Source organism: Dermacentor albipictus, chromosome 2, assembly GCF_038994185.2.
Source record: "Dermacentor albipictus isolate Rhodes 1998 colony chromosome 2, USDA_Dalb.pri_finalv2, whole genome shotgun sequence".
Taxonomy (NCBI): Eukaryota; Metazoa; Arthropoda; class Arachnida; order Ixodida; family Ixodidae; genus Dermacentor; species Dermacentor albipictus.
Genome location: NC_091822.1, coordinates 24,045,941 through 24,072,446, shown reverse-complemented (window position 1 = coordinate 24,072,446; position 26,506 = coordinate 24,045,941). Strand labels below are relative to the sequence as shown.

At 47.5% G+C, this 26,506-nt stretch overlaps 1 protein-coding gene across 2 annotated transcripts in view; it reads left to right on the top strand.

Moving 5' to 3' along the window:
• Positions 1 to 26,506, top strand: part of Exn (Ephexin) — a 173,430-nt gene that overhangs the window by 109,083 nt on the left and 37,841 nt on the right. For both annotated transcript variants that reach the window (XM_065426613.2, XM_065426612.2), the window contains exons 11-12: positions 6,354 to 6,489; positions 12,201 to 12,761. In XM_065426613.2, coding sequence (XP_065282685.1) covers positions 6,354 to 6,489; positions 12,201 to 12,761 — 697 coding nt within the window. The remainder of the gene's footprint in view (positions 1 to 6,353; positions 6,490 to 12,200; positions 12,762 to 26,506) is intronic.

Sequence of the window (26,506 nt, the reverse complement as noted above, 5' to 3'; positions counted from 1 at the left end):
TGTGACTTAGGGCTGGATCTCCTAACTGCCTAACTCGCCATAAAGCATATTCGCCACTTCTTCCAGCGTCGACACTTTGTGATCCTCACTGACCACAAACCTCTCGTCTATGCGGTCAATCTCGACCTACACTCAGAGAGAAATACTTTAGCTTTCTTTCATCTCGAAATTTGCAACTGATTTCCAGCATGTCAAGGTCACAGAAAACATTCCTGGTGATTTACTGAGTCGCATGGATGCTGTTAGCAATGTTACCTGTACACCACCTCGTTTGGACGCAGAACTTCTAGCTCGCCAGCAACGCGATGACATGGAAAGCAACCTTCTCCATCGGTTGTTCACATCACTTAAACTTGAAGACATTGTTTTTCCTGCCGATTTCACCATCATCTGTGACACCTCTACTGGCTCACCCCGACTACTCGTGCCTCTTCACCTGCGTCATTGCCTTTTCCAAGCTGCTCACAAGCTCTCTCATCCCAGCATTATGGCACTGCAGAAACCCCTTTCTGACCGCTCTTCTGGCCTCAATGTAATGCTCAAGTGTGGGACTGAGTGCGTCCCTGTCTACCATGCCAACGAATAAAGGTCCACTGTCATCCTGTCCCTCCATCAGACCTTTCCATCTGACGCCCAGTTCACGGTTCATCTTGACATTGTCGGTCCACTTCCTCCCTGCCAAAGTCATCGTTACCTCCTTACCTGCATCGACAGGCACACACGATGGCCGGAAGCTACACTGATCCCTCATATCTCAACGCCTACCATTGCGGCAGCTTTCTTGTCTACTTGGGTTTTGATTACTCATCTTCTATAATAATAGACCAAGGTCGACAACTTGCAGCCAGCTTCTTCAATCAACTGCATCTTTTTCTCCTCACCACGACACTATGTGGCAGCACATGTCTTTGTGCGACAGTCTGCCCATGGTAAACCCCTTCAACTGCACTGCCTGGGCTCTTACCCTATGCTGGAATGCTGTGGCAACACCTTTGCCATTTACATTGATGGACGACCAGGCACCATTGTGTTTGAATGCCTCAAGCCAGCCCATACTGACAACCTGTCAGTACAACCACCTTGACCCAGCTACGAGCCCGTCAACTCGACCAATTACCTTGTACAAGTGGCGCATGCAACAGCACATCCACTTGTTGCACCGAGACATGTCTCATGGGCTCCACTGCCCGTCGGTACAACATCATCTCTGGGGCGGAGCCCACTGTAGCAGCTGTGCCTCAGTCAAGGTGGTGCCATTGTTGCAGCAGCAGAGTCACGCAGATTCGTGCTGCATGCGCTCAGACTTGGATTCGCCGGTGCTCCAGGCGCCTGCTGATGCAGTCATAATAAATCTAGTTTTCTTTTGGGCCTGACGTCCCTTCTCTATTCATTCAAGGACCCCGCGGTATAAATCGTTGGCCGCAGTACCTGATATTGTATTAACTGATCGCACAATGTTAATTGCCCTTAATATGACTGCAATTCTTGCTTGTTAGGTTTGGCTCGTGCCTTGGTGATTGATTGCTCGCACCATGTTCTCAGTAGGATGGACACCCTTAGAATCAGTCTTGTGTCCGAGAAACTTCGCTCCTGGCACTGAAAAAAAAAATTTCCCTGCTGATGCTCTGGTTAACACTTGCTAGCTTCTCAAGAACAAGCTCTAAGCGTGCTGCATGCTCTGCAGCGAAGGTGCCACTAATGATATCATCAAGATAGATGCAAACACCTGGAATTCCATGAAGTGTTGACTCCATAAATTTCTGGAAGATTGCTGGTTTTGCAGCTATGCCAGACGGCAGTCTGTTTGCCTTGTAGAGGCCCTCGTTTGTGCTGATAGTGAGCAATTTATAAGTTTGTTTGCTCACCTTCAACTGCTGGTAGGCTTGGGCCAAGTCCAAGGTACTGAAGATTTTTTCACCACAAAATGTGCTGAAGACAGGGTGTCAGTAGCGGGTACAAAGATGCTTCTGCCACTAGATTGATGGTACTCCAGTAGTCCCTGCAGAGACACAGTGCTCTGTTCTTCTTTTGGACGACAAAAAGTGGTCTAGCCCATTCCGAATGTTGCATCGGCTCAGTGATGCATTAGCATTCGCTGTGGAGTGCGTTCCCCAGTCACATCAATGATGTCACGGGCCAGATGATCACGTTGGCGATGAGACAGGCCCAAACAGAACACAACAAAAAGATAATCAGCGCCTTGACTGGCAATGTGGTTGGCACAACAGTGTGCCGCAGCAGATCTTCTGCCTTTACACAGATGTGGAGACCACTCTACCAATGATTCTGGCTTCAGTGCGGGTGCAAGGATGCCTACATAGGAAATGTGAAGAAACAAACTGGCTGCCTCAACAAAGAACATAGCCACTGATGGGCTTGCTTGTGTCACTTAGCTCCACTAAACCTGTCACGATAAGCATCTTCACCTATCTGCTCAGCAGCACAAGTGGCCTAGTGCGTAACAGTGTTGAAAGCATGCTGCACGTCTTTACCAGAAGTATAAACCACATGCTCCACTGTTCTCTGCCACCACTTAGAGCAGGCAGGACCGGTCCAAGTGCACACCAGTTGTAGGAATGAAAGCAGCCTGCAGTCGCCAGAGTGGCTCAACAAGCTATGTGCTTCACTCGTGCATTATGTGTACAGCCAGGAGTGGCATGGGAACGAAGGCAGTGCACTGCACAGATGCTCTCAGAAAACAATGCAGTCAGTCGGCAAACAGACGCATACAGCAAGCATCATTGCAGAAGGATGGCATGTGCTTAGTAAGCGATGTGCAGCAAACAATTAACACACTACATGTTTTGAAGAAATGGTGCTGTTCTTACTGAGTAAATTTTTGTGCACACATATATGCAGGCAGATAAAAGGAAACTTGGCAGTGCTGTGCTCCATAATGAAGTTTTGAAATGCTGCTTGGTATTGCCTATATTCTATTGCATGGTCACGCGAAAAAGCTGGGATTGTAATGCGCAAGCATTCTTTGGCGAGTACTATCCATCACACAAAAAGTGTAATGCCTCGTACACGGTGTAAGAAGAACAGGTGCTCTGACGATGCGGGGGTCGCTGGGGAGAAACTCGTCTCACTATTGGTGGTGTTTCACGTCGGCACTGCTGTGTAGCAGCACACGTTAGGAGGCTGGAAAAACAGGAAATTTGAACACATAAGTAATTGTAACTATACGTAAATCGCGTTGAAAAATTTAAAACAAATTTTTTTGCTGTTCCTGTTGTCCACTATAATCATTCAAATCTCTTAGGTGCTGTAACAGACGATAATGACTTCGACGGAGCAGAGTCATTGCGAAGTCGACAGACGGCATGTGTCGATTCTTGGGAGGGGTCACCGAAAAGTGGCACGGGCAGACGATGAGCTCTAAGTTAAGCAATGTTTCTTTCAAAATTGAGCCATCAGCCATCGTTGTTCTTGGTAAATGCTTAAAAATTCAGACAAACAGTCTGAATCACAAGAGAGGGAAGGGAGGTCTGCATCTCGAGCTGCGACGTTGCCTGGTAAAGATGGATTGTAGGCAAGAAGTGATTTGCACCAAACTGCAACTGCGGGTCTTGCACATGCGAAGATAGAGTTTCCACATTCGGTAAAAAGAGTCGACTGCACGGTTCTTAGGATGCTTCGAGCATGGAGGCCAAGTCCCGTGACAAGGAGAGTATGGGTGCTAGGAGCACCTAGATCTGGCATGCATCACGAGTTTACGGACAGCAGTGCACAATAAGTTTGTTCTCATAAGCACTCCCAGAAGAGCAAATCTGAGAAATCTTGCTGAGGTCGTGTAAAACTCAGCTATGAGATAGGTCACATGGGTACATGGTTATACTAGGAGAATGCCAGCAAACTTGAGAGCAGAAAAAAATCAAGAGGCAAACATAGACAAAGAGACAGGAAGGTGGCAGGTGGAAGGTGGCAGGAAGGCAGCCACCTTCCTGTCTCTTTGTCTATGTCTGCCTCTTGATTTTTTTGCTACTCTCAAGTTTGCTAGCATTCTCCTAGTATAACCATGTACCAACTAGCGCACCAAGCCTCTCTCGTGAACATGGATACATACGTGCCTTCTGCACATCGATTTACATTTTTATTTCACAAGTTGCATTCTTCTCAACTCTCTTTTCAATCTTGAATGTTCAATAAAAAAGCATGTAAAATACACTGCGTCTTCTGTCACGAAGAGTGAGTTCGAGCCTGGCCGCAGCGGCCGCATTTCTGTAGGGGCGACCTAGGTGCACGTTGGAGAAGACCAGGTAGGCAAAAATTATACTGGAGTTGCCCGCTGTGGTGCACATTTTTAATGGAATGTGGTTTTGACAGGTTAGAACCCTGAATTTATTTTATTTTTTTACGGTTACATTAATTTATTAAAGAATACACACATTCATTTCATGGAAAGTTATACACATAAGGGGTGGCAGCGGGGCTTATGAGAAATTAGCTGTCTCTCATTTCGTGGCATCTAGAATTTGAAACTTCTGCATAGAATCTGTATGCAAAACATGATATACATATTTTTGTTTGAGTATAAGCAGTGAAATATATGGACGTTAACCCTCTTTATTAGGTAAAGGCACTTGCATTTATTTAGAAACAAATCGTATGCAACACTTCTCAGTATCCTGCTTCTTATGAAAACGGGAATGCTGCGTATTGTGACACATAGTAGTGATGCTTTGTTCAAACACAGGTAGCAAAAGCAAATTAAGTTGCTTGCGGATTAAGCAAAAGACATGAACTGTGCAGGGAAATAAATACTACACCCTTTTGTTTAGAAAAGGCAGCCAAGTGCCTCGGCAATTAAAATCTCATTTTAAAATTTTCTAACGTGGAGAAAGTGGCTTAAGGTTTGTCACTAAAAAACAGTAGCGGCACTCTAAAAAACACGGGCTGCAAAACACTCTCGGCATGGTGGCCGGGGAACGTCTGGCCCCCAAACCCTAGTCGCGTGCGTCCCCTAGCGACGGCCCAGCATTAGCGAGGCACGCCACGCTTCCGTTGGAGCACCTGTTCTTCTTGCACGGTGACCTTTTGTCTGCACAAAAATGTGTAATTTGTGAAGGACTGACATTTAATCGTTATAATAGTGTAAATGTAGATGATTGATACCTTTACAAGTGATAAAGCATAATTGAAACAAAAGAAGAATGATCAGATAGAATACCCATGCAATCGGATTTATGCATACCCATAGGGATACATAGAGCTCCATAGAAAATGCCTGGGGAAGCCTAAGTAGGGGTGAGCCAAATGAAATTTGGAAGTGAGCCAACTTAAATTTGGAGGTAAGCCGAGATAAATTTGGGGGTATACTAATTCGTACTTAGACAATTCCAGTGGAGTTTCTGCATAATTATTCTTCCACCTTCTTGCAAGAAAGACAAATAATTCTCAGAAACCTTTTTGTACATAAATTTTAGGTAGTGATTACCGTATCATCAAATTTCTTTCTTTGTAGGCGATGCACATAAAGAAACTCAAATTTGGAGTGGCTGCCTAGTGCATACTACCGCATAGGATGCAGCTATGCCACATTCCCATGAGCTCGCCCAAAAAGATCATGTTCTCGTGACGCCTGCGGCAGAAAGGACGTTCCACATCTGCTGCCAAGGTCTCCGAGTGGTGGCGCTGGCTAACACTCCCAGGGTTCTCTCTGTCTGGGGGCTGAGAGGGATACGAGTGAGAGGGAAAGCGCTCGGCACGCACTCTTCCCATGCGCAGCTCGCAGTCCCTGCACTGGCTGTGCTGACAGATGGTGACTGAGGCCGAGATTATGTGTGCACACTCTAAGCGCAGGTGTCAGAGTGAAAAAATCTATAGCCGCACGTGTGATATGCAATGCACCAGAAGTTTCCTGGGGATGGGGATGCACTCCTCTTTTGAGAGGGCTGCTTTGAGGCACTCTATTTGAAAGTCATGCATGCCCATAGTCACCCATATGCTGACCAAGATAAGTCACACCACAATGCTTTCTGTTGACAGGCTTTTGAGTTGATAGCAGGCTATCAACTGCAAAATCAGCAGAGACCGAAGAGAAGCACACGTCTTGTAACTCTACACCATAAAAATGGTGGCTTCAAAACTTGACCGCCAAGCTTGGTGTCTCAGGGCTTCGCAAGGCACGCTTCATAAAGGAGGTTGCAGCCATTGTGCGGTCAGTAACCATAACATCTTGTCTGAAATATTTTGTTCGAAACTCGGCAGTGTGGCACTTACACAAGCATGTACAGTACATTTGCTGGCAAGCCACCACTTCTGTCTGAAGCAGCACTACATCTTTTGTGTCAGACGAGTCGTGCCAGCTGTATTGTGTGACAAGCATTGATCCTCTGGATGTGATGACACAGTGATGGCCGGCTGCTGGAGGAAGAGCCCCTGTACCAGTTCTACCAGCAGGCCGTGGTGCAGCAGGCGTGCCAGTGGGGATCGGTCGACGGAGACGAGCCTTGCGGACAGCGCACCCTCTGGCGAGAACTGCCGCAGGTGGGCATTCCTCGGTCACGCAGTGTGTTTGACTAGGCTGCGTCGGGTGTCTTGCACGGTTTGTAAAAACCAAACACTGGCTTTCTGTAAAAAGCTGCATAAGAAACACAAAAAAAGAAACGACTTGAATGCCTGCTAATTGTCATGCAAGGAAAACATCTGGTGTTCATTCTCTTTACTATGTTTCATACTGGGCAGGCAATGCAGCAGCCATCTCTGTCCAGTTATCGTCACGGGGGGCCTTACTCCACATGTTCTTGCAATGATCCGCATAGCTTTAGACAGAATGTACTATAACTACGACTTATTGATGTGAGGCTATATGTCAGATCACATGGTATTTGTACAGACGTACTTACAGTATGCAACATATACTATTTCTTGGTTTGAATGCAACCATTGTGCCCTTGGCCACTGGTCGCAGAAACATGGTGCTCCACTTTTTTCATGATGGCACTACGAGTTCAGATCTGCTACACCTTCCACGTAATTGTTGCACCTTGATGTTGCATCTGATTATATGATGCGCACCTAAGTATGTATTTCGCATGCAGTGATGGAAGTGCTGTGTCAATTGTGCCAAATGGCGCCATGAAGGAAATGCTGTGCCAAATTGGCATTTATAGCGTGTATCGCACTGTGCCGACATGCACCTGCTTCGAATGTTCGAGCAGATAAAAAGAGTAAGACACCTTCAGCTTAGTTGCTGCTGAAATGTATGAACGTATCTAAGGCAGGGCCCAGGGCCCCCCTCCCTTTCTAGGTCTACCATTGTGTATGGAGAATGTAGCAGTGACGTTGTGATGTTCGAATAATGCGAACACTTGCAAAATATCAATGAGTGAGAGACATATTGCTATATGACCAGTACTTCGGCTCACCATCATCATCATCAGCCTGTTTTATGTCCACTGCAGGACAAAGGCCTCTCCCTGCGATCTCCAATTACCGCTGTCCTGCGCCAACCGATTCCAACTAGCGTCCACGAATTTTCTCATTTCATCACTCCACCTAGTCTTCCGCTCTCCTCGACTGTATTTCCCTTCTCTTGGAACCCATTCTGTAACGCTAATGGTCCAACGGTGATCTAACGGGCACATTACATGACCTGCCCAGCTCCATTTTTTTCTCTTGATATCAATTAGAATACTGTCTATACCCATTTGCTCTCTGATCCAAACCACTCTCTTTCAGTCTCTTAACGTTATGCCTAGCAATCTTCATTCCATCGTTCTTTGCGTGATAACTTGTTCTCAAGCTTCTTTGTCAGTTTCCAAGTCCCTGCCCCATATGTCAGCACTGGTAAAATGCACTGATTGTATACCTTCCTTTTCAGTGATATTGGTAAGCGTCCAGTCAGGAGCTGACAATGTCTGCTGTATGCGATCCAACCCATTTATTCTTCTATGAATTTCCTTCTCATGATCAGGGTACCCTGTTATTAAAAACGTACTCTTTCACAGACTCTAGAGGCTGACTGGCGATAATAAACTCTTGTTCCTTTGCCCGGTTATTCATCATTATCTTTGTCTTCTGCATATTAATCTTCAACCCTACTCTTGCGCTCTTTCTGTTAAGGTCCTCAATAATTTGTTATAACTCGTCTGCAGTGTTGCTGAATAAAATAATGTCATCGGCAAATCAAAGGTTGCTTAGATATTTGCTGTCAATCCTTACTCCTAAGCCTTCCCAGTTTAATAGCTTGAATACTTCTTCCAAGCACGCAATGAATAGCAGTGGAGAGATTGTGTCTCCTTGTCTGACCCCTTTCTTTAAAGGTATCTTCCTGCTTTTCTTGTGTAGAATTAAGGTAGCTGTAAAACCTCTGTAGATATTTTACAAGGTATTTACGTAAGCATTCTGTACTCCTTCACAACATAATGCCTCTATGACTGCTGGTATCTCTACCGAATCAAATGCCTTTTCGTAATCTGTGAAAGCCATATAGAGAGGTGTAATATACCCTGTGGATTTCTCGATAACCTGAATAATGACACGGATGCAATCCATTGTAGAGTATCCCTTCCTGAAGCCAGCCTGTTCTCTTTGTTGACTAAAGTCCAGTATTGCCCTTATTCTAGTGGAGATTATTTTGGTAAATATTTTATGTAATACTGGAAATAAGCTTATGGGCGTATAATTTTTCAATTCTTTGTCATCTACCTTTTTGTGGATTAGTATAATGTTTACATTCTTCCCGTTTTCTGGGACCCTTGCCGTCGATAGACACTCCGCATAAAGAGCCGCCAGTTTTCCATGCATTATGCCTCCTCTATCTCTGATTAAATCGACTGTTATTCCATCTCCTCCTGCCACTCTTCCTTGTTTCATGTCTTTCAAGGCCCTTCTGACCTCATCGCTAGTTATAGGAGGAGTTTCTGTATCCTGTTCATTACTGTTTCTAATGGAGGCATCCTGACTCCTCTGGGTACTGTACAGGTCGGTATAGAATTCTTCCACTTCTTTTACTATATTCTTCGAGATTGTTGATGATATTACCCTGCTTATCTTTCAGAGCATACATCTTGGTTTGTCCTATGCCAAGTTTCTTTCTCACTGATTTCATGCTGCGTCCACTTTTTACACCTTCTTCAGTCTTTCTCACATTATAGTTTTGAATATCACTTATTTTCGCCTTGTTGATCAGTTTTGGCAGTTCCACGAATTCTATCTTATCTCTTGGGTTGGACACTTTCAGTCTTTGTTGTTTCTTTATTAGCTCCTTTGTAACTTGGGAGAGCTTGCCTACTGGTTGCCCTGGTGCCTTGCCTCCCACTTCATTTGCTGCCTCTGAAGCCAGCCTCGTCACAGTTTCATTCATTAGCTCTATGTCATCATCATCTCTCTGTTCTAAGGCTGCATATTTGTTTCCAAGTACCAGCCTGAATTTTTCTGCTTTTATCCTTACTGCCTCTAGGTTGACCTGTTTCTTCTTGACCAGTTTTGCTCTTTCTCTCTTTAATCTATATCTTTAATCTATACCTCTTATTAAGTTTGATTACAACTACAGCTACACTCTCATTAATGCTGTAGAATTCGTCAATGTTGCCCGCCATTTCCGATAAGCGACCATGAACGCGGCTAGATACACAGTATATTTTCAGTGAAATTGAACAGCACCTAAAAGTAGTGTGGAAAAAAAGGAAAATTTGAAAATGAAAAAGCTTTCAGCGCTTGCTGCGAATTTACTAGTCGCGTCTGGAGGGAGGTACACCAAGCAGTTCACGGTCTCGGCTGCCCGTCTCATGAATCGGAAAAGTCTTTCCGGACGAGATGGAACTGGTACTGATGCGCCACGCAAGGCTGAGACGTCGGATGTGGGGAGGGTGCTTTGACAGAGACTTTCGCTCAAAGGCAAATTCTCAGTGGCGAGATGGGCCACGAAGCAATAGTTCTGAGCCACACATAAAGTAGGGGGCCTTGGAAGCGGCCTTGCTATATTGTTGGAAAGTGTTTATACGATGCCTCCTTTAAGCTGCAGCATAAGCTTCTGCTTGCAATCAGTTAGACATTGTTTGTACACTTCGCGCAGGAAACTTACTGACGTCCCGTTTGCCGCCAGACTTGCAATACATGCAATTTAGCAGTTGCGGATACATGCTTGTGAGCTACAAAAGTACAAACAGAAACCCGCACTAGTTGGCTAGTTGGCTGAAATGCACTTATATATTTTCTTTTGACTTCAATTTTTGACACCTATTTGCCATTTCGTGAACTTCCGTGGCACATCATTTCTCACTACTACAAGTCCATGAGGTGGGGAGGGCTATGCTCATCCACGGTGTCAGCTGCCGAGGTCAGTCCATGGTGCCAGTGTATGTGATGGGGAGTACTGCTCCTGCAAGGGACAATGGTGAGCAGATATAAGTAGGGAACAATGTCGAGCAATGCAAAAACCCGCAAGCTAGAGGTCTCCACCTTGCGGGTTTTTGCAGAACTGTTACGTCAAACTCTTGCCTTTGCTTCGTCTGGTCAACAAATTCGACTTCGCCCTGCCATTTGCTAGCCGCCTGGTTAGCTCAGATGGTAGAGTGGCTGCCCCGGAAAGGCGGTGGTCCCAGGTTCGAGTCCTGGACCAGGACGAATTTTTTTTCAACTGTGAGGCTTTTTTTTCGAGGAACCCGTATGGGTTTCCATTGTAGAAATTGCTACGAACGTGTGGATGTCTGATTTTCCCTTCTCTCCACCTTGCGGGTTTTCATAGAACTGTTACGTCAAAGTCAAGAACATCCAAGCATCAGCGAACAGCTGCTACTATGGCAAATGTGAAGCGAAATTCAAGAATGATATTAACAAATGCAGCTAAATATTAATGTCAAGGAAGTGAGCGAATGTTCCTGGCTATGGTATACCAACAGTGTGTTGCGCGATGAAAGAATTGTATATTTGTAGGGGTCTCAGCTTTGGTAACAGGTAATAATATTAGGTTCACAAGCACTATGTGTAGTGAATAGTTCAGTGAAAGTTAAATATGTTGTCCTTGATAAGTGGCAAGAAGAGTTAATTACGTTGTGCAAGATCTTCCCTCGGCAGTTTGGTGCCTACTCTTGCCTACTATCTTAATTCTCTCAGTCAGATATGCATAGGCAGTTTTTGCGGTGTGCAAGAAGATGTGCATTGTTGGCATTTACCGATGTTATCGTACTCCCCTTGCCAGGCATTAATAAAGCACCCCATTTGTCCAATCTAGGACTTGCCCACATTTTAGGCAAGCGCAGGGGCCAAACTGTAAAGGAATTATTGGACACTTTTCAAATCAGAAAGAAAATCTGCTTGCATTAGTGTCATATCTATCACACTGCTTTCTGATGAAGTGTGCTTTTTCAAAAGGAAGCTTTTGTGACACTTTGTTTCTATGTCACGCATTCTCCGTACTGTATGTGCGTGAAAGTATTCTTGGTTTTGTATCTGGGACCACTATTAAACAGTTGCTAGTGGACATTTTATATTGTGTAGCACAGCGGGAAGCAGGTACAAGGGACGCAAGAAAAATGAGGACAAGCGCTTACTGCCAACTGAAATTTTATTGTTTGGTGCAAGGTGTTATATATAAAGAAACAGCGGGAAAACGACCAAAAAAATATATACGTAAAAAACAAACAATACAGATGAAAAAAAAAACAAGAAGAAAAACGTATTAAAGATGTCATCACTGCTCACTGTTCGCGCTGCCCTTGTCTAAGAATGCTAACTCCCTTTGTGATAAGGCCAGGGATGGCTTGCTTATGCACAGGCATTCTTCACGTGCCATGCTAGCCAATTCAGTGATGATGCACGTACGATCATCCGTGTGTGAATATTACGTCTTTTTCAAACAGGGCTGCAACCGCATGTGCTACAATGCAGGGCTAAGAAACCTTGTTTTCCATTCTTAACATTATTCGCATATGTAATACCTTGCACCAGGCAATAAAATTTCACTTGGAAGTAAGCGCTTGTCCTCGTTTTTCTTGCGTCCCTTGTCCATGCTTCCCGCTGTACCACACAATCTAACATGTCAACTACCAACTAGCCTAAACCATCACCCTTCTAAGGTAGTTGGCGCTTCTCTGTGTCTTTCTCGTTCCCTTGCTTTGTACTTCGTGCAGTGTGCCACGAACAACATATATAGTGAACCAAACACCAGCTTGCCGAAGGCAAGTTTTTTTGGCCGAATTAACGTTTAATGGCTGGCCTAGGCGAGTGTCTCATCCTAGTCTGGCTCTGCGAAGGTTCGTGCGAGTGGTGTGCTGGAGCAGCTGACGGATACCGAGCAACGCCAGCACGAGGCACTGTTCGAGGTTCTCACCTCGGAAGCATCGTACCAGCGCAGCCTGCGCCTCCTGACGGACCACTTTGCACCCGGATTGCACGGCACACTCGAGCCCCGCGAGTGGGATGCCCTGTTCGGCAGCCTGGGAACCCTGCGCGAGGCCAGCGAGCGGCTGCTGGCACGCCTCGACCAGTCCTGGGACGGCCCGCTGCTTTGCGAGCAGCGCGTGTGCAGTGCACTGCAGGAGCACGCCTCGCAGCACGGGGCCGCCTACGTGCGCTACTGCTCCCACCAGGGCCACCAGGAGCGGCTGCTGCGCGAGCTCAGTGCCTCACGGCCAGACGTGGCCGCGCGCCTGCGGGACCTGGAGGCAGCCCCCGACTGCCAGGGCCTGCGTCTCCACTCGTTCCTGCTGCTACCCATGCAGCGTGTTACCCGGCTGCCCCTGCTGGCCGACGCCCTGCTGCGACACGCGCCCGACAGCAGGCCGGCCAGGGACGCCCTCGGTGCCCTCAACCAGGTACTGGGTGGACTGCACCCCGAGTTCGTGATGAGCAACTGGAATCAGAGGCCTCCACTCAAACTACTAAATATCATCTCGCTAACAGATGCCAGTTTGATTGCATAGGCGCAATTACATCATTAACTAAAGAAATACTTTGTGGTGTCCCACAGGGCAGCCCTTTGTACCCGTTACTCTTTAATTCATACATTAATCATACTGTATTTGTAAATTACGCTGATGACACCAGTGTGTTCATCACATCTGATTTTTACACCAATTCAATTAATACAGCAAATTAATCTTTACATAGCTTCTTTTATTGGTCTGTAGAAAACTGCTTAAAGGTAAACTGATGAAACAAAGGCTGTAATTTTTTGTACCAAAGCTACGCTCGGCTTCCATTAATTCAATCTTGACGGGACTGCCAGAACTGGTCAAATTACCTGATGGATCGAATTAAACAAAAGTCAGAAAGAGCGCTGAAACACACCATTAATTCACTTGACATTATTTTAGCTTTGTCACAATATAATTGTTATATGCGGCAAAGCATACCAAGTGAGAAAAGGCGTCACTGCTAGAGGACACAGCACTTGTTTCTAAATTTACACACGCACATGCGCCATCTCCTGTGAGCTCCAAGATGCCTAATATGTTTACTTACAGGCCTTCAAATTTTTTTATAGAACCCCGCTTTGTAAAGCGGTGGTGTTAAGGGCCTCATGTCACAGAAAATCCGCTGTCGGCATTCGGTGCTGGTGTCCTCGTTAGCGAAAATTCCTGTATATACTAAGTATATGTATGTGCCATGCCTTGCTATATGACACGTACTATGTGGGGTTTATACGGCCACACCATCCTATTACTAACGTTGCTCATACCTTGTCTCACATTCTTGACAAAGTTATTCCTTGGAATTTTAAGAATGACAGCGCCCAAGCAAATGTCATGAAACAAAACACCAACAGCGCATGCTTCTTACGTTATATACCCACAGACTGAAATATAAAAAGTGCGAAACAGATGATCAACCCATACAGAATACCGCATTTATACCAGAAAGCTTGCCTTCTTGCGTAGTGCTTGCCACCAGTGTTTACCGGTAAACATTACGGTTACATAAGCTGCAGTTGCCAGGAGGCATAAGAAGCAGCCAGGGATCTTTGACTGCTATTGTGTTGCACTTTTAAAGGCGAAGCCTAAGCATCCTCCAATTTTTTGTTGGCTCTAAATGCCCCCTTCACTTTTGAATTTTTTTCAGATTAGCACCTTCCATTTCACTAGCTTTCCCAAAACACAGATGGTTTTTCTATGCATCATGCTGCATGGGCACGTGTGCGTGCGTATAATTTAGGAATGTGTACTAGGCCTTGTTATCGGCTTCATATACGAGACACACATGATGGGCAAAAACAAGGGCTCATATTGGCACAGCAACATCGGAGAGAGCTCTTAAAGTGCAACTCTGGCGATTTTTTGACCATGTCAAAGTAATGGAATATTTAGGTTCCCGATACCCCCTTTCACACGTCTGATAGTAGAATTGTTACACAAATTTGCAAATAATTTTGAATAAGCAAAAAAGTGCAAAAAGGAAAACCAAAACTTTACCAAGCAGCCGAGCGAACCTCTTCATGTGACGTCACGAGTGTCCCCACCGGAAGAGGCACGCAAGGCATGCCAGTCTCGCCCGCTGGCAGCGAAGAGTAGATGCTCGGCTTAATCGTGACCACGCGGGACCTTCGGGTGATAGTATGTCAGCAACACTGGCTTTTCGATTCTGTCAAATATTGACAGTTATGATTCTGACGAATTCGATAGTCACGAATTGCCCTTCGCATTCGACCCACCACCACGAGAGCCAGCGCCCATGCGCTACATATCGTGCTGCAACGTGAAGACCAAGGGTAGCACAGATTTTATACAGGCTGCTTGCTATTTTAGGTGTTTTACCCCTTCTCAGGAAAACGCTTCACATGCTCACTGCAAGATATGGAGCACGACTTTCCGTATTTGTATCCCGCAAGAACGCCGCTAATAGTCCAAAGCACTGAACGGCGCATTTGTTTACATCAGCAGGTGCAGCGACTACTCGTCGTGCACTTGACATATAATGCCATAGCCGCTCATTGGTGACAACAATTACTGTCAGAACATATCAAAACAGGCAGATTTTATGCATGTAAGCGCCATGGCATCACTCTGAATCATACTGATATGAGTGACCACACATCTTCGAACGATATGGTATGATATGAGCGAGCGGGAGACTGTAGTACGGGAGCATTCTTATGGCTGCCTACTTATCATTCTTCTTATTCTCTTCTTGCACATAATATTGTCGCAGAAAAAATTCACTTTGCTACGAGCGAGATCGGTGGTCACATAGTGATGGTAACCTGCTATACACATTGGTGCGAGTGTCGACATCGGGCTTGTCAGTCGGTAGAGAGTGCGACGATGTTGTACGGGAGTAGCCTTCAGGACGAGGATTCTGGGTGCTCCATCCAGTCGGCAACGTCCGGCAGCTGCAGCAGTGCCTCACAATATGCTCAACTCAAGAGCACGCGAAACATGTTGGGCGATCATCCGGTGTCCTCCACTCGGTGGGATTGCAGTATCGCAAGTAAAAGGGCTGGTCCCTCGGTGCGACTGGTAGAACTGATTGTGTATCTGGTGGAACGCACACAGTGCAGACAGAGGAGAGTCCGACATTAGCAAACTTCTGTCGAACCACGGCTTGAATCAAGGAAACCATGGGCTGGTTGGCAGTCGAGACATCGGGCACAAGAGGGGCTGGCGACGTTGCTTCTATTTCACGACAAACAATACGTGTCAGAGTGTCCGAAGCAGGCAATTGTAAAGTCTGTGGCAGTTCTTCGCATGATGACGATGCGGCAGTATTGGGGAGGTGAATTGCTGGGCGATACGGCGGGATTTTGCTTCTTCAAATCGCCGACACTCTTTCATAATGGCATCCACGGTGCATCATCATAAGTGCATCATCGGAGATACCTTTGAGTATGTGCTCGATCTTGTCCACATCGGACATGTTACCATCATCATTGCGGCAAGAATATCCTGAATATACGAAATGTATAATTCAGTAGATGACTGCGCGTGAGAGCCAAGTTATGTTTTAGCGGCTAGCTGACAACCCAAGGGCTTGCCAAACAAGTCATTCAGTTTTTCTTTCCATAGGTCCCAGCTGGTGAGATTGTGCTCATGCTTCTCGTACCAGACGCATGAAATTCCCTTAAGATAAAATACCACATTTGCCAGCATAAGGGTATCGTCCCACTTGTTGTGTTTGCTGACCCGCTCGTACCACGGTAATCCAATCCTCCACATCCACATCATCTGTGCCGCAGAAGGTGCCTGGATCTTTTGGAAACGGTAAGATGACAAACGGTGGAGATAGCTGCGGCGCGGTAAGTTCCAGCGCGATGCGCGCTTCAGTGGCCATCACCAAAGGAACAACGCGGCGACCGCTTCGGAGTTTTGTGCTGGTTTGATGATGATGAACAGGCAACGTACCCAGCACCTCCACCAGAAATGTTGCACAATAAACGTATATTTACAAATATTTACAAGTAAGGTGAGCAGCACAGAAGTCACAGCAGCCAAGATAGCAAGGAGCAACTTCTTCATCGATGCCGACCTAATGCGACAGACTTCTGCCTCGCAGCATTATATTCCGTAAAGTGGACATAGAAGAGGGCTTTGCGAGAATGCATAGTTTTCTCGCGAAAACGCTGATGCCAGTATAGATGCCGTTGGCGTTGGCTGAACTACATGATTGTTCATTCTGCTGTATCGAGGCACCTACGCTTGCTGCCCATTTGGGATAGGAGGCAAGCAGCGCACCTCGGAAGCTAAATGATGGGTCTGCATGGCAATACGTAAAAATACACCCATGTTCATAGTCGCATTTAATTTAGGGAAGCGTTAGTGAGTGCGGCGGGCAGCTTTCCATCGAAAACGGCAACGTAACGATGTTGATACTGCTCCGTGTCGTGACTTCTCGCTTTCTGAGTGTACATTGTGCGAAATGAGGAATGGTTTATTTCAAATCCGTGTTGTCAATACTGAACTGCAGTAGTTTTCTTCATCCTGATGGCTAATTAGCTCCATGTCAGTCGCTCAGGCTTTCCAGCAGCAGACGCACAAACTATGCAAGTGTGACATATAGGCTTAACCTCGGCTGAATGCGTTCGGCATCGGTTCAAACTGTGTGTGCAGATGACGAGGGCTGAAGTTCGTGCAGCCTACGTCTATGGAGAACACAACTTCTTGCGACAGCAACTTCTCGCGCCGTAAGCTCATCAATTCCTTGATGCTCTCGTCACTGTCGTCTGCATAATCCCGGCATTCTCTGCACGCTACACTCCTGACGTCATACACAATGGGGCTTGTAACTGAGAGGGAGGCAAGGTAAAGTGTTCGAATCAATTAATGAAATTAATTTGTAAAATATCTGTGCAACTCTCAAACCTGCTTTTTTGAGGACATGATGAAAGTGTTCTCAAACGTACCCAGCGAATTTCATCCTCTGTTGACATAGAAAAATCGCTGGAGTTACCCTTTAAAGGGCTCCATAGCAAATTTTAGTTATATGCTGGAAATTGTTATGTGTCCTCTATGGAGCGTTCTGCCGCAAAAATTTTTCAAGTCGGCTCATTATAGCCGAGATAGAATTATTCCAGTGCTGTGAACACTTTATTTCAGTAGGCGGGCTCCACTGCATAGCGGTACTCCCTCTCCACTCGCCCCGTCTAGCCTCCGCAAGTGAAATTCCTTCTCTGAGTTCTCCCATGCCAGACCTCGAGGATCGCGTGACGCATACGTCAAGGGCTCCGCCTTCTTCTTTTTTTTCTCCTCACTTTTTTTTTTTCGGTGATGCGCAGTTCCACTGGTGGCATTGTGTGCAAGCTGTTATCGTTTCGTGCAGCGCACAGTTTTGCACGCTGTGCAAAAGGACACATGACTAGCGGTATAATTCAGTGCTACACGAATACTGAGGCAGAACAAATGGATCGCTGAGCATGATCATATGCTGGAACATGGTAGAAAATGGCATAGTTTCAGTACCTGCACATGTGACTGCACGATCGTGGGAACAAGCAGACAAAGCGGAAGTACATCTCTCTTGCTTCGGTGCAAAGCAAAGCAGAAGACACACAGACATTCCGTTTATGTCTTTTATTATTTCTCTAAGCTTCAACTCGTCAATTCAAGCAACAGATGCTGCCTTGAATAATTCTCAAACTCACGTGTCAATACAAGCAACGTCACACTGCGGACTTGAGTACGTAGGCGCAGGGATGCAAGTACGTCATCCTCCGGCTTGGAGCGTGGCGACCACAAGGAGAAGGAAAGACGGCGTTCAGTTTGAAATTTCAGATCTTTCCGTGGCACATAACGATGTAATACTTTGCTGACACGATCGTTATCACGGAATGTATGCTCTGCACTTGTCAGCTCAAAATGGCCAGACCTGGTGAGGGGCCCTCCATCATTTTCCAGAACCCATCTTGCAGTGACTTTCGATGGTAATTGGTTTAGCATGGAATAAATGTAACAGCACAGTGTAATGCCACTGTCAAAATGAGTTATGTGTGAGGCTGTACCGCAACAGGGTTCCTCTTTCGTGCTTCCCTAAGAACATTCGACACCATCGAGCGTCACTGGTGCCGTCACGAAGCCTTTGCGTGGCCTCCAAAATGCATGGCGTGCGAATGCCAAGAAATGTGTCATGCAGCAACCAAGCTCCATTCTCATGCTTCTTTCTCGACACGCTGTGTCTTCTAGTGGCACTGCCGAGAAGTCCGCTCATGGCCTAAGAGATGAGAAGCGTGGCACGCCAGTGAGTATGAACGCTGAGAATTATTCCCTCACTTGTCTCACACTCGGTGGCGCCTACTCAAGGACCCAAGAGGTCTATTGAAGAGTGGCATAAGCCATTCATGCCACAGTTCGCTAAAGTGTTGGTGCTAAATGCATTCATTAAAAAGTGGGACACACGTAGTGCATTTTTGGCACAGCCTGTTAATGCATCAGGTCCTTGAAGAAACCTTACTACGTTCGTTTGATTCCGCTCAGCATCAGATAAATTTGAGTGGTCCTTTTTGTTATTGGCACATTCCCAGTGGCACATAGCTAGTTACCCAGTTTGGCGTCAAAGACAGTAATTGAAGATCGGCAAACCCCTACTGGCACATACCCAGCGACCCAACTTGGCATCAAAGGTCTTTATTGAAGACCAGCACAGAACGAGTGGCACATACACATTGCTCCACGTCGGCGTCAAAGAGTTTCTTCGAACAGTGGTGCCTACCCAGTTCCGAACCTACAGTGACCCATGTTGGCATGAAAGGAGTTCGTTGAAGAGCGTGCCACTTATTATTGCAGTGCTGGGTTATGTCTCAAACCTGGCTCCATATGGTAGCATGGCAGAGGCTTCAAGTTGAAGAAATCTGAAGCTCAAAAGTTGGGAAAGCAAAAACAAGAAGGTTTACTGGCACTTGAACAAAACCTATTTGCATCCTTGAATAGGAAAAACAGAAAGAAGTCAAGTGTTTAGCAATGAGCGTCTGGATTAGCCTCATTTTCATGGCACAGAGCAGCATCTTTTCTCTCTGCACTGCCATTATAACGCCTCTGTCCAAACCCTCCCTTCTGGTGATAGCCAATCACACACAAGTCACAACCCACCAGGATGACAGCCAATTGTTACAAGCACGGGGAAAAGGGGTTTATTTAGGCGTGCGAGAACAGGAACGGCAGGCTACGAAGAACAGGAATGGCCGCTGCACAGTCTTCGTTCTCCTCTTCCTCTCTCTTCTTGATCCCCGCGTCCCTTTGACGCGCTTGGACGTAACATACCTCCCCTCGCAGACAAAGCCCCCTGGGCGAGTCAACTAGCTTGTCGTGGCGTGCATGATTTCAACCGTGCGACATGCGCGACGTGTGTCCTAGAAGAACGTCTACCAGTGTTCGTGAGGCGCGCGAGAGTGTAGTTCACTTCGCTGACTTTGTCGATGACAACATACGGTCCATCGTAGTTTGCCAGCAGCTTTTGACACAAACCGCGCTTCCTTGTGGGCGTCCAAAGCCAAACAAGATCACCAGGGTTATATGTAACTGGCCGATGTCGTGCGTCGTAGCGGGCTTTGGAGTTTTCTTGTGATGCCAAAGTCCGAAGACGCGCAAGTCTCCGAGCCTCTTCAGCGAGGCACAGCGTATCGGCGACCGTAGGATTGTCGTGGTGGTAAAAAGGGAGGACAGTGTCGAGCGTATACCGGGGCGGCCGAGCATATAGAAGGAAGAAGGGGCTGTAGCCGGTTGTCTCGTGCTTGGCGGTGTTATATGCGTAAGTAATAAACGGTAGAACTTCATCCCAATTCTTGTGATCGGACGCAACATACAGGGAAAGCATATTTGTGATCGTTCGATTAGTGCGCTCAGTGAGGCCGTTTGTTTGCGGATGATATGGCGTCGAGTGTCTGAGGTGCGAGTGACACAAACGCGCAAGCTCTTCCACTATATCCGCCGTGAATTGACGTCCCCGGTCGCTTATGATAACACCAGGTGGTCCATGTCGGAGAACAATAGCGTGAAGTAAGAAAAGGTACACTTCGGTGGCAGTTGCTGATGGTATAGCCGCCGTCTCGCAATAGCGTGTGAAATAGTCGGCGCAGACAATTATCCAGCGGTTCCCCTTAGATGACTTCGGAAAAGGGCCTAACAGATCAATTCCAACTTGCCGAAAGGGTGAGCTGGAAGGCGGCACAGGTTGAAGGAGACCAGATGGGGCAGTGGTTGGGCGTTTCCGACGCTGGCACTGTATGCAGCTGGCGACATAAAACTCAACCGAATGTCGCATCCGGGGCCAGTAAAAGCGTTCTTGAATGCGATAAAGTGTGCGCACAGTGCCTAAGTGCCCGGAGGTAGGGTCATCGTGCATAGCCTGAAGGACTGCTGGCCGGAGACGCTCTGGCACCACTAGAAGGAAGCGTGCACCCGTGCTTGAGTAGTTCCTTTTGTACAGGAGCCCGTCACGTACACAGTAGCTGCTTGTTGCACTTGAATGGGCAGAAGTAAAGAGTGGCTCCAATTTAGTGTCGGTCCGTTGTTCTGTTTTGAACGCATCGATATCTGGAAAAGCGGGTGTCACAGAAGCGACGAGATGATCAAAATCGTCTGCGTCGCAGTCTGTCGTGGCAAGCGGCATACGGGAAAGGCAGTCTGCGTCAGCGTGTTTTCGGCCACTCTTGTAGGAAACAGTGAAGTTATATTCCTGCAACCTCAAAGCCCAGCGCGCAAGGCGACCACAAGGGTCGCGAAGGTTCACGAGCCAGCACAGGGAATGGTGGTCTGTGACGACTTGGAATGGGCGTCCGTACAAGTACGAGCGAAATCGCTGAACCGCAAAGATTACAGCGAGGCATTCTTGCTCTGTCACCGTGTAATTCCGTTCAGGTTTGCTTAATGAGCGGCTTGCGTAAGCAATCACGTGCTGACGGTCGTCATAGCGTTGGACCAATACGGCACCCAGACCAACGCCACTAGCATCTGTGTGGATTTCTGTCGGCGCAGTAGGATTGAAGTGGCGAAGGATAGGTCGGGAGGTTAACAGGAACTTCAGCTGACGAAATGCAGAATCGCACTCGGGTGTCCAGTCAAACCGTGCGTCTTTATGTAGCAGGTTTGTCAGAGGATAAGCGACGTCAGCAAAACCAGGAATAAATCGGCGAAAGTAAGAGCAAAGACCCAGAAAACTACGAAGTTGCTTCACTGACTGCGGTGCACTGAATGCCTCGACAGCTGCCGTCTTGAGGGGATCAGGCCGGATACCGTCTTTGTCAACAAGATGACCCAGCACAACGGTTTGACGGTCACCAAATTTACATTTCTTGGAGTTCAGAACCAGGCCGGCGTTTTTGATGCAGTTGAGGACAATATCCAGGCGCGTATTGTGCTCATTGAATGTGCGCCCGAATATAACAACGTCGTCAAGATAGCACATACAGATGTTCCATTTTAACCCACGCAGAATGGTGTCCATGAACCTTTCAAAGGTTGCTGGAGCGTTGCACAACCCAAATGGCATCACATTGAATTCGAATAATCCATCCGGGGTTATGAAGGCTGTTTTCTCTCTGTCTGTCGGGTGTATCGGGATTTGCCAATATCCTGAGCGCAGGTCCACTGAAGAAAAATAAGAGGCCGAATAAAGGCAATCGATTGCATCATCTATCCGGGGCAGCGGGTAGACATCCTTCTTAGTCACGGCGTTTAATCTTCGATAATCGACGCAAAATCTCCAGTTACCGTCTTTCTTTCTGACGAGTATGACCGGAGCTGCCCAAGGACTCGAGGACTCTTGTATTATCCCATTTCTCATCATGTCACTCACTTGTTCCCCGATTATCTTGCGCTCGTTAGGCGACACGCGATAAGGCTTTTGCCTGATCGGGCGCGCAGATCCCGTATCGATAGTATGGCGCGTTCGTGACTCGGGAATCGAGAACGCTTTGTCCGGCTGCGCAAAGTCAAACACTGACAGATGCTTAGAAAGCGTATCCACCAAGGTATGGCGCTCCCTTGTGCTGAGCGACTTGTTTATCATAGACAGAAGCTTTTTGTCTGAGACTTGGCGAAGGTCAGCAGGTTCACACGGCGAGTCTGTTAGTACGGCTACGGACGAAGACGTGTATTCTGTAAAGTAGGCGAGTTTCAAGCCGTCTGGAAGAAGGACGGGTTCTGCCGAGCAGTTGGCCGTCCATAAGCCAGCTCGCCCATTGCCGATGGATACCACACAATGAGGGATAAAAACGTTCTTCTTCACACAATTTAGATGCATTGGCTCTACGGAGGCATCGAAACTGTCTGGAACTGCACCGCGACATACAACCGGCACGCACACCGAGGTGGACGCAGGCACAACAGTATCTGCAGACACACAAAGTTCACCTTGACTGCAAGGCTCCTCTAAGAGCCCGGACGAAACATGGCCATCGACGCAAACTTCCCCCGTGCGACAATCGACGGTCGCACCACACTGTCGCAAAAAGTCGATGCCCAAAATCACTTCGTGCGTCGATCGGAGAATAACTACAAATTCCGTCGCGAAAACTCCACCAGCCAAGGATACGTCAGCAGTGCACACACAAACAGGGCGCAATGACTCGCCGCTCACTCCACAAAACGTTGCAGCCTGGTCCCACCGAAATACAACTTTACGCCCCAACCGACCTTTAAAACCGAGACTCATTACGGATACAGTTGCTCCGGTATCCACTAAAGCCATTGTAGCAACACCATCAACAAGTACATGCACTTTGTTCTTAATCATAGCAACTGCAGGGGGCATTTCTGTCGATAGCACGTGTCGAGCGACCTCACCCCCATCGGCCGCGCTAGCTAGTTTTCCGGTTGTGAAGGCGAGGCGGAGCGGCGCACTGGCGATGGAGATTGGCGTAAACGCGGTGCACGAGAAGTCGGCGGTGGCGTCAAACTCCTGTCAGATGCCGGCAAGCGGCTCCGGAAGCTTCTCGGCCAGTAATCGTTGCCAGAAGGGACGCCAGCTGACCAAGAGGTGGTGTACGGCTGTTGAGTTGTCCTCGTAGGAGGTGTGGGCCTTGTTGAAGATCCGGATCGACCATTCCACGTTGTTGGGCGACGATTGCAGAACCTCGCTATGTGGCCCGCGACACCGCATTGGAAACATACCGGCAGATGCCTCAAATTGCGATGTTCTTCCATGTAGTCGCGCATGTTGCTGTCGACTGCATAGACAGTAGGTGGGTGACATTCATCATGGCTAGGCATCGGCCGCTGGGAGGCGTGTGTGCGGCGTGGGCGTTGGGCGTAGTCATGACCTTGATAGCTCATGGTCCCTCTCGTTTGTGGGGTAGACCTATACTCGATGGTCGCTGAGTTCACCGTGGGTTGCCATGTCATCGAAACGGCCGTGTTTCTCATCTCGTGTGGTGAGTACGCGCCAGTGATGCCGGGTGCGCAACGGTACATCTCTTCCTGATGGAGCAACTCTTCACGAACAATCTGCCGTATAGTGGATGGAAGGTCAACACACGAGCTCGGGTCTACACTTGCCACCGTCGTGACATTAGCCAGGCGACCAAACTTCGGTATTATCCGTCGCATCTTCAGCGTCTCAAAGGTCCGGCAGTGGCGAATGACGTCAGACACGGAATCCAAGCTTTCCTTGCCGATCAAAAAATTGTAGACGTCTTCGGCTATTCCTTTCAACAAATGTCCAACTTTGTCATCTTCAGACATTTGAGAATTGACTATTTTACACAGTTTCAGCACTTCTTCGATATAAGTCGTACAGGTCTCGCCGGGAATCTGAGCTCTTTGCGAAAGCGTCTGTTCAGCGCGTTTCTTTTTTGCGCTAGAGTCTCCAAAACACGCTCTGAGCTCCTCGACGAAAAGCTCCCACGAAGTGAGCGTGTGTTCGTGATTCTCATACCAGACGAGCGCTGTGTCGGTAAGGGAAAACACAACATCGGACAAGTGTGCGGTCGAGTTCCAACTGTTAGACCGGCTCACCCTTCGGTAGTTCGTAAGCCACTCATCGACATCTTTTACGGCTTTTCCTCCGAAAGTGAGTGGCACCCGGTAGTATTGCCACGGAACCCCGTGTGCTGGCCTTGAAGCCGCGTCAGATCCTTCGGGAATCTGGCAGGCGTATTCAGGCATGTCAGGTGAGGGTGGCGGAAGTCCGGCAAGTCGACGGCTTCGGCGAAGTTGTAGCAGCGTAGGCTCCGTGGTTACGAGGTGTACCCCGCACCTCCACCAATTTGTTACAAGCACGGGGAAAAGGGGTTTATTTAGGCGTGCGAGAACAGGAACGGCAGGCTACGAAGAACAGGAATGGCCGCTGCACAGTCTTCGTTCTCCTCTTCCTCTCTCTTCTTGATCCCCGCGTCCCTTTGACGCGCTTGGACGTAAGAAGCTCAAACAACATTGCTGCAAATGGAATATCGGACCGGCAACACCACCCAGTTCCAGCGGGCGCAAAGGTGGAGAGGGGGTCTGGCCATGGGAATGGGAGAGAAGATCTTTACTCCCAACTGGTATTCTCCGCAGCTTCTCAGTAGAGGGCAGGAGCCAATTCGTGGCGCCTTTCTTCCGGGAAATGTCCATGAGCCCTTCGTATCGTCTTGCCTCTTTCAGAGTGGCAACTCTTTTTTCCCTTTGTAGTGCTTCAATGACGAGGGGAGCTTCTTACGAGAAAATTATCAGTGCGCAGCATTGTGTGGGAACCGTCCTCTGACTGTCTTCCCAGCATAGCTCTCGCATTCGGCTTTTGCGTATGACAAACAGCGTGTTGTCTACAGCAGTCATAACAGCTTCCTCCGCCTCCAGAATAGTCACGGAGGGTAGCAGTCACCACTTATGCGTGGAGAGACGACTTCATTTTCGCCAGATTAATGCCAGAAAATCGCCATCGATTGCCACATTGTCGGGTATGTCGCCGGCCAGATTCTTCAAGCTGTCTCTGAAACTCAAACACGTGTGCAAGCAAGCACTCGGCCCCTTCTTAAGAAACCAGATGAAATGAGGGATGGCGATCAATCTTTGTTTAGTAGCTGTTTGAGAAACGAACACATTCAAAACTCTCTGGACTCGCTTATGCTGATAAATCAGACGTGCTACGTTATGCATCTATGCACACAATTGCAAAGATAAAAGGCAAACTGAAGTAGCAATTTTGAGTAATGGTGAAGAGCAACTCTGGACTGCTGAGAAAGAGCGAATAAGTGCATCCGCATTTCTATTCAATTTGCCCTTCTTGGACTTTATGTCAAAATGATATTGCTGCAGAATGAGGCTCCACCTCAGGAGGTGGCTGTTCTTTGATGCCATGGTTTACAGCCAGGCCAGGGGACAATGGTCATTCTCTGCGGTGAATTTGGCACCCCAAGATAGCATTGCAGCTTCTGAATGGCCCACACAATACAAGCTCATTCTTTTTCTGATGCGCAGTATGCCATCTCACATGAGCTCAGTTTTCGGCTCAGATAGAGCACGAGATGTTCGTTACCGTCATCAGAGGACAGCACCTAATCCTCGATCACTCGCATCACACTGGATCGTGAATTTTCGATCAAAATTGGGAGCTCGCAATACCGAGCAGCCAATCAATCCAGCCTTCAGGCTTAAGAAGAAGGCAGCTTCCTTCTTTTCATCCCAGACTATGTTTGTCGGTTCTGTCTTGCAGAGAGTATCAGTCGGAGGGCTTGCCAATGTTGAATAATCCCAGATGTAATGATTGTGATACCCAGTGAGCCCCAAAATCGCCCGAATGTCCGTCTTAGTTTTCGATCAAGGAGAGTTTGCTACAGCTGATAACTTTACCTCACTAGGTTTCCTAAAACCTTGACCTATGTGGCAGCCTAGGTAGTCCATGGTCGCCCTTGCAAGACACTTCTCGGCCTTTATGGTGAGCCCAGCTTGACGCAAACGGCTGAGCACCACTCTAAGATGCACAAAGTGGTTTACCACGAATCAGAAAAGACTGCGATGTCATACAAGTAGGGCATGGCAGATACTTCACAACCCTGTAGAATCCTATCCATGAGGCGTGAAAAACAAAAAGGAGCATTTTTAAGTCCGAAGCTCATCATTGTCGGTTGATAGCTGCCTGTTGATGTGACGAATTACGTGTATGTGCAAGCTCGCTCAGTGAGCAGTAGTCTCCATCCAGTACCCTCGAGTAAGGTCTAGTG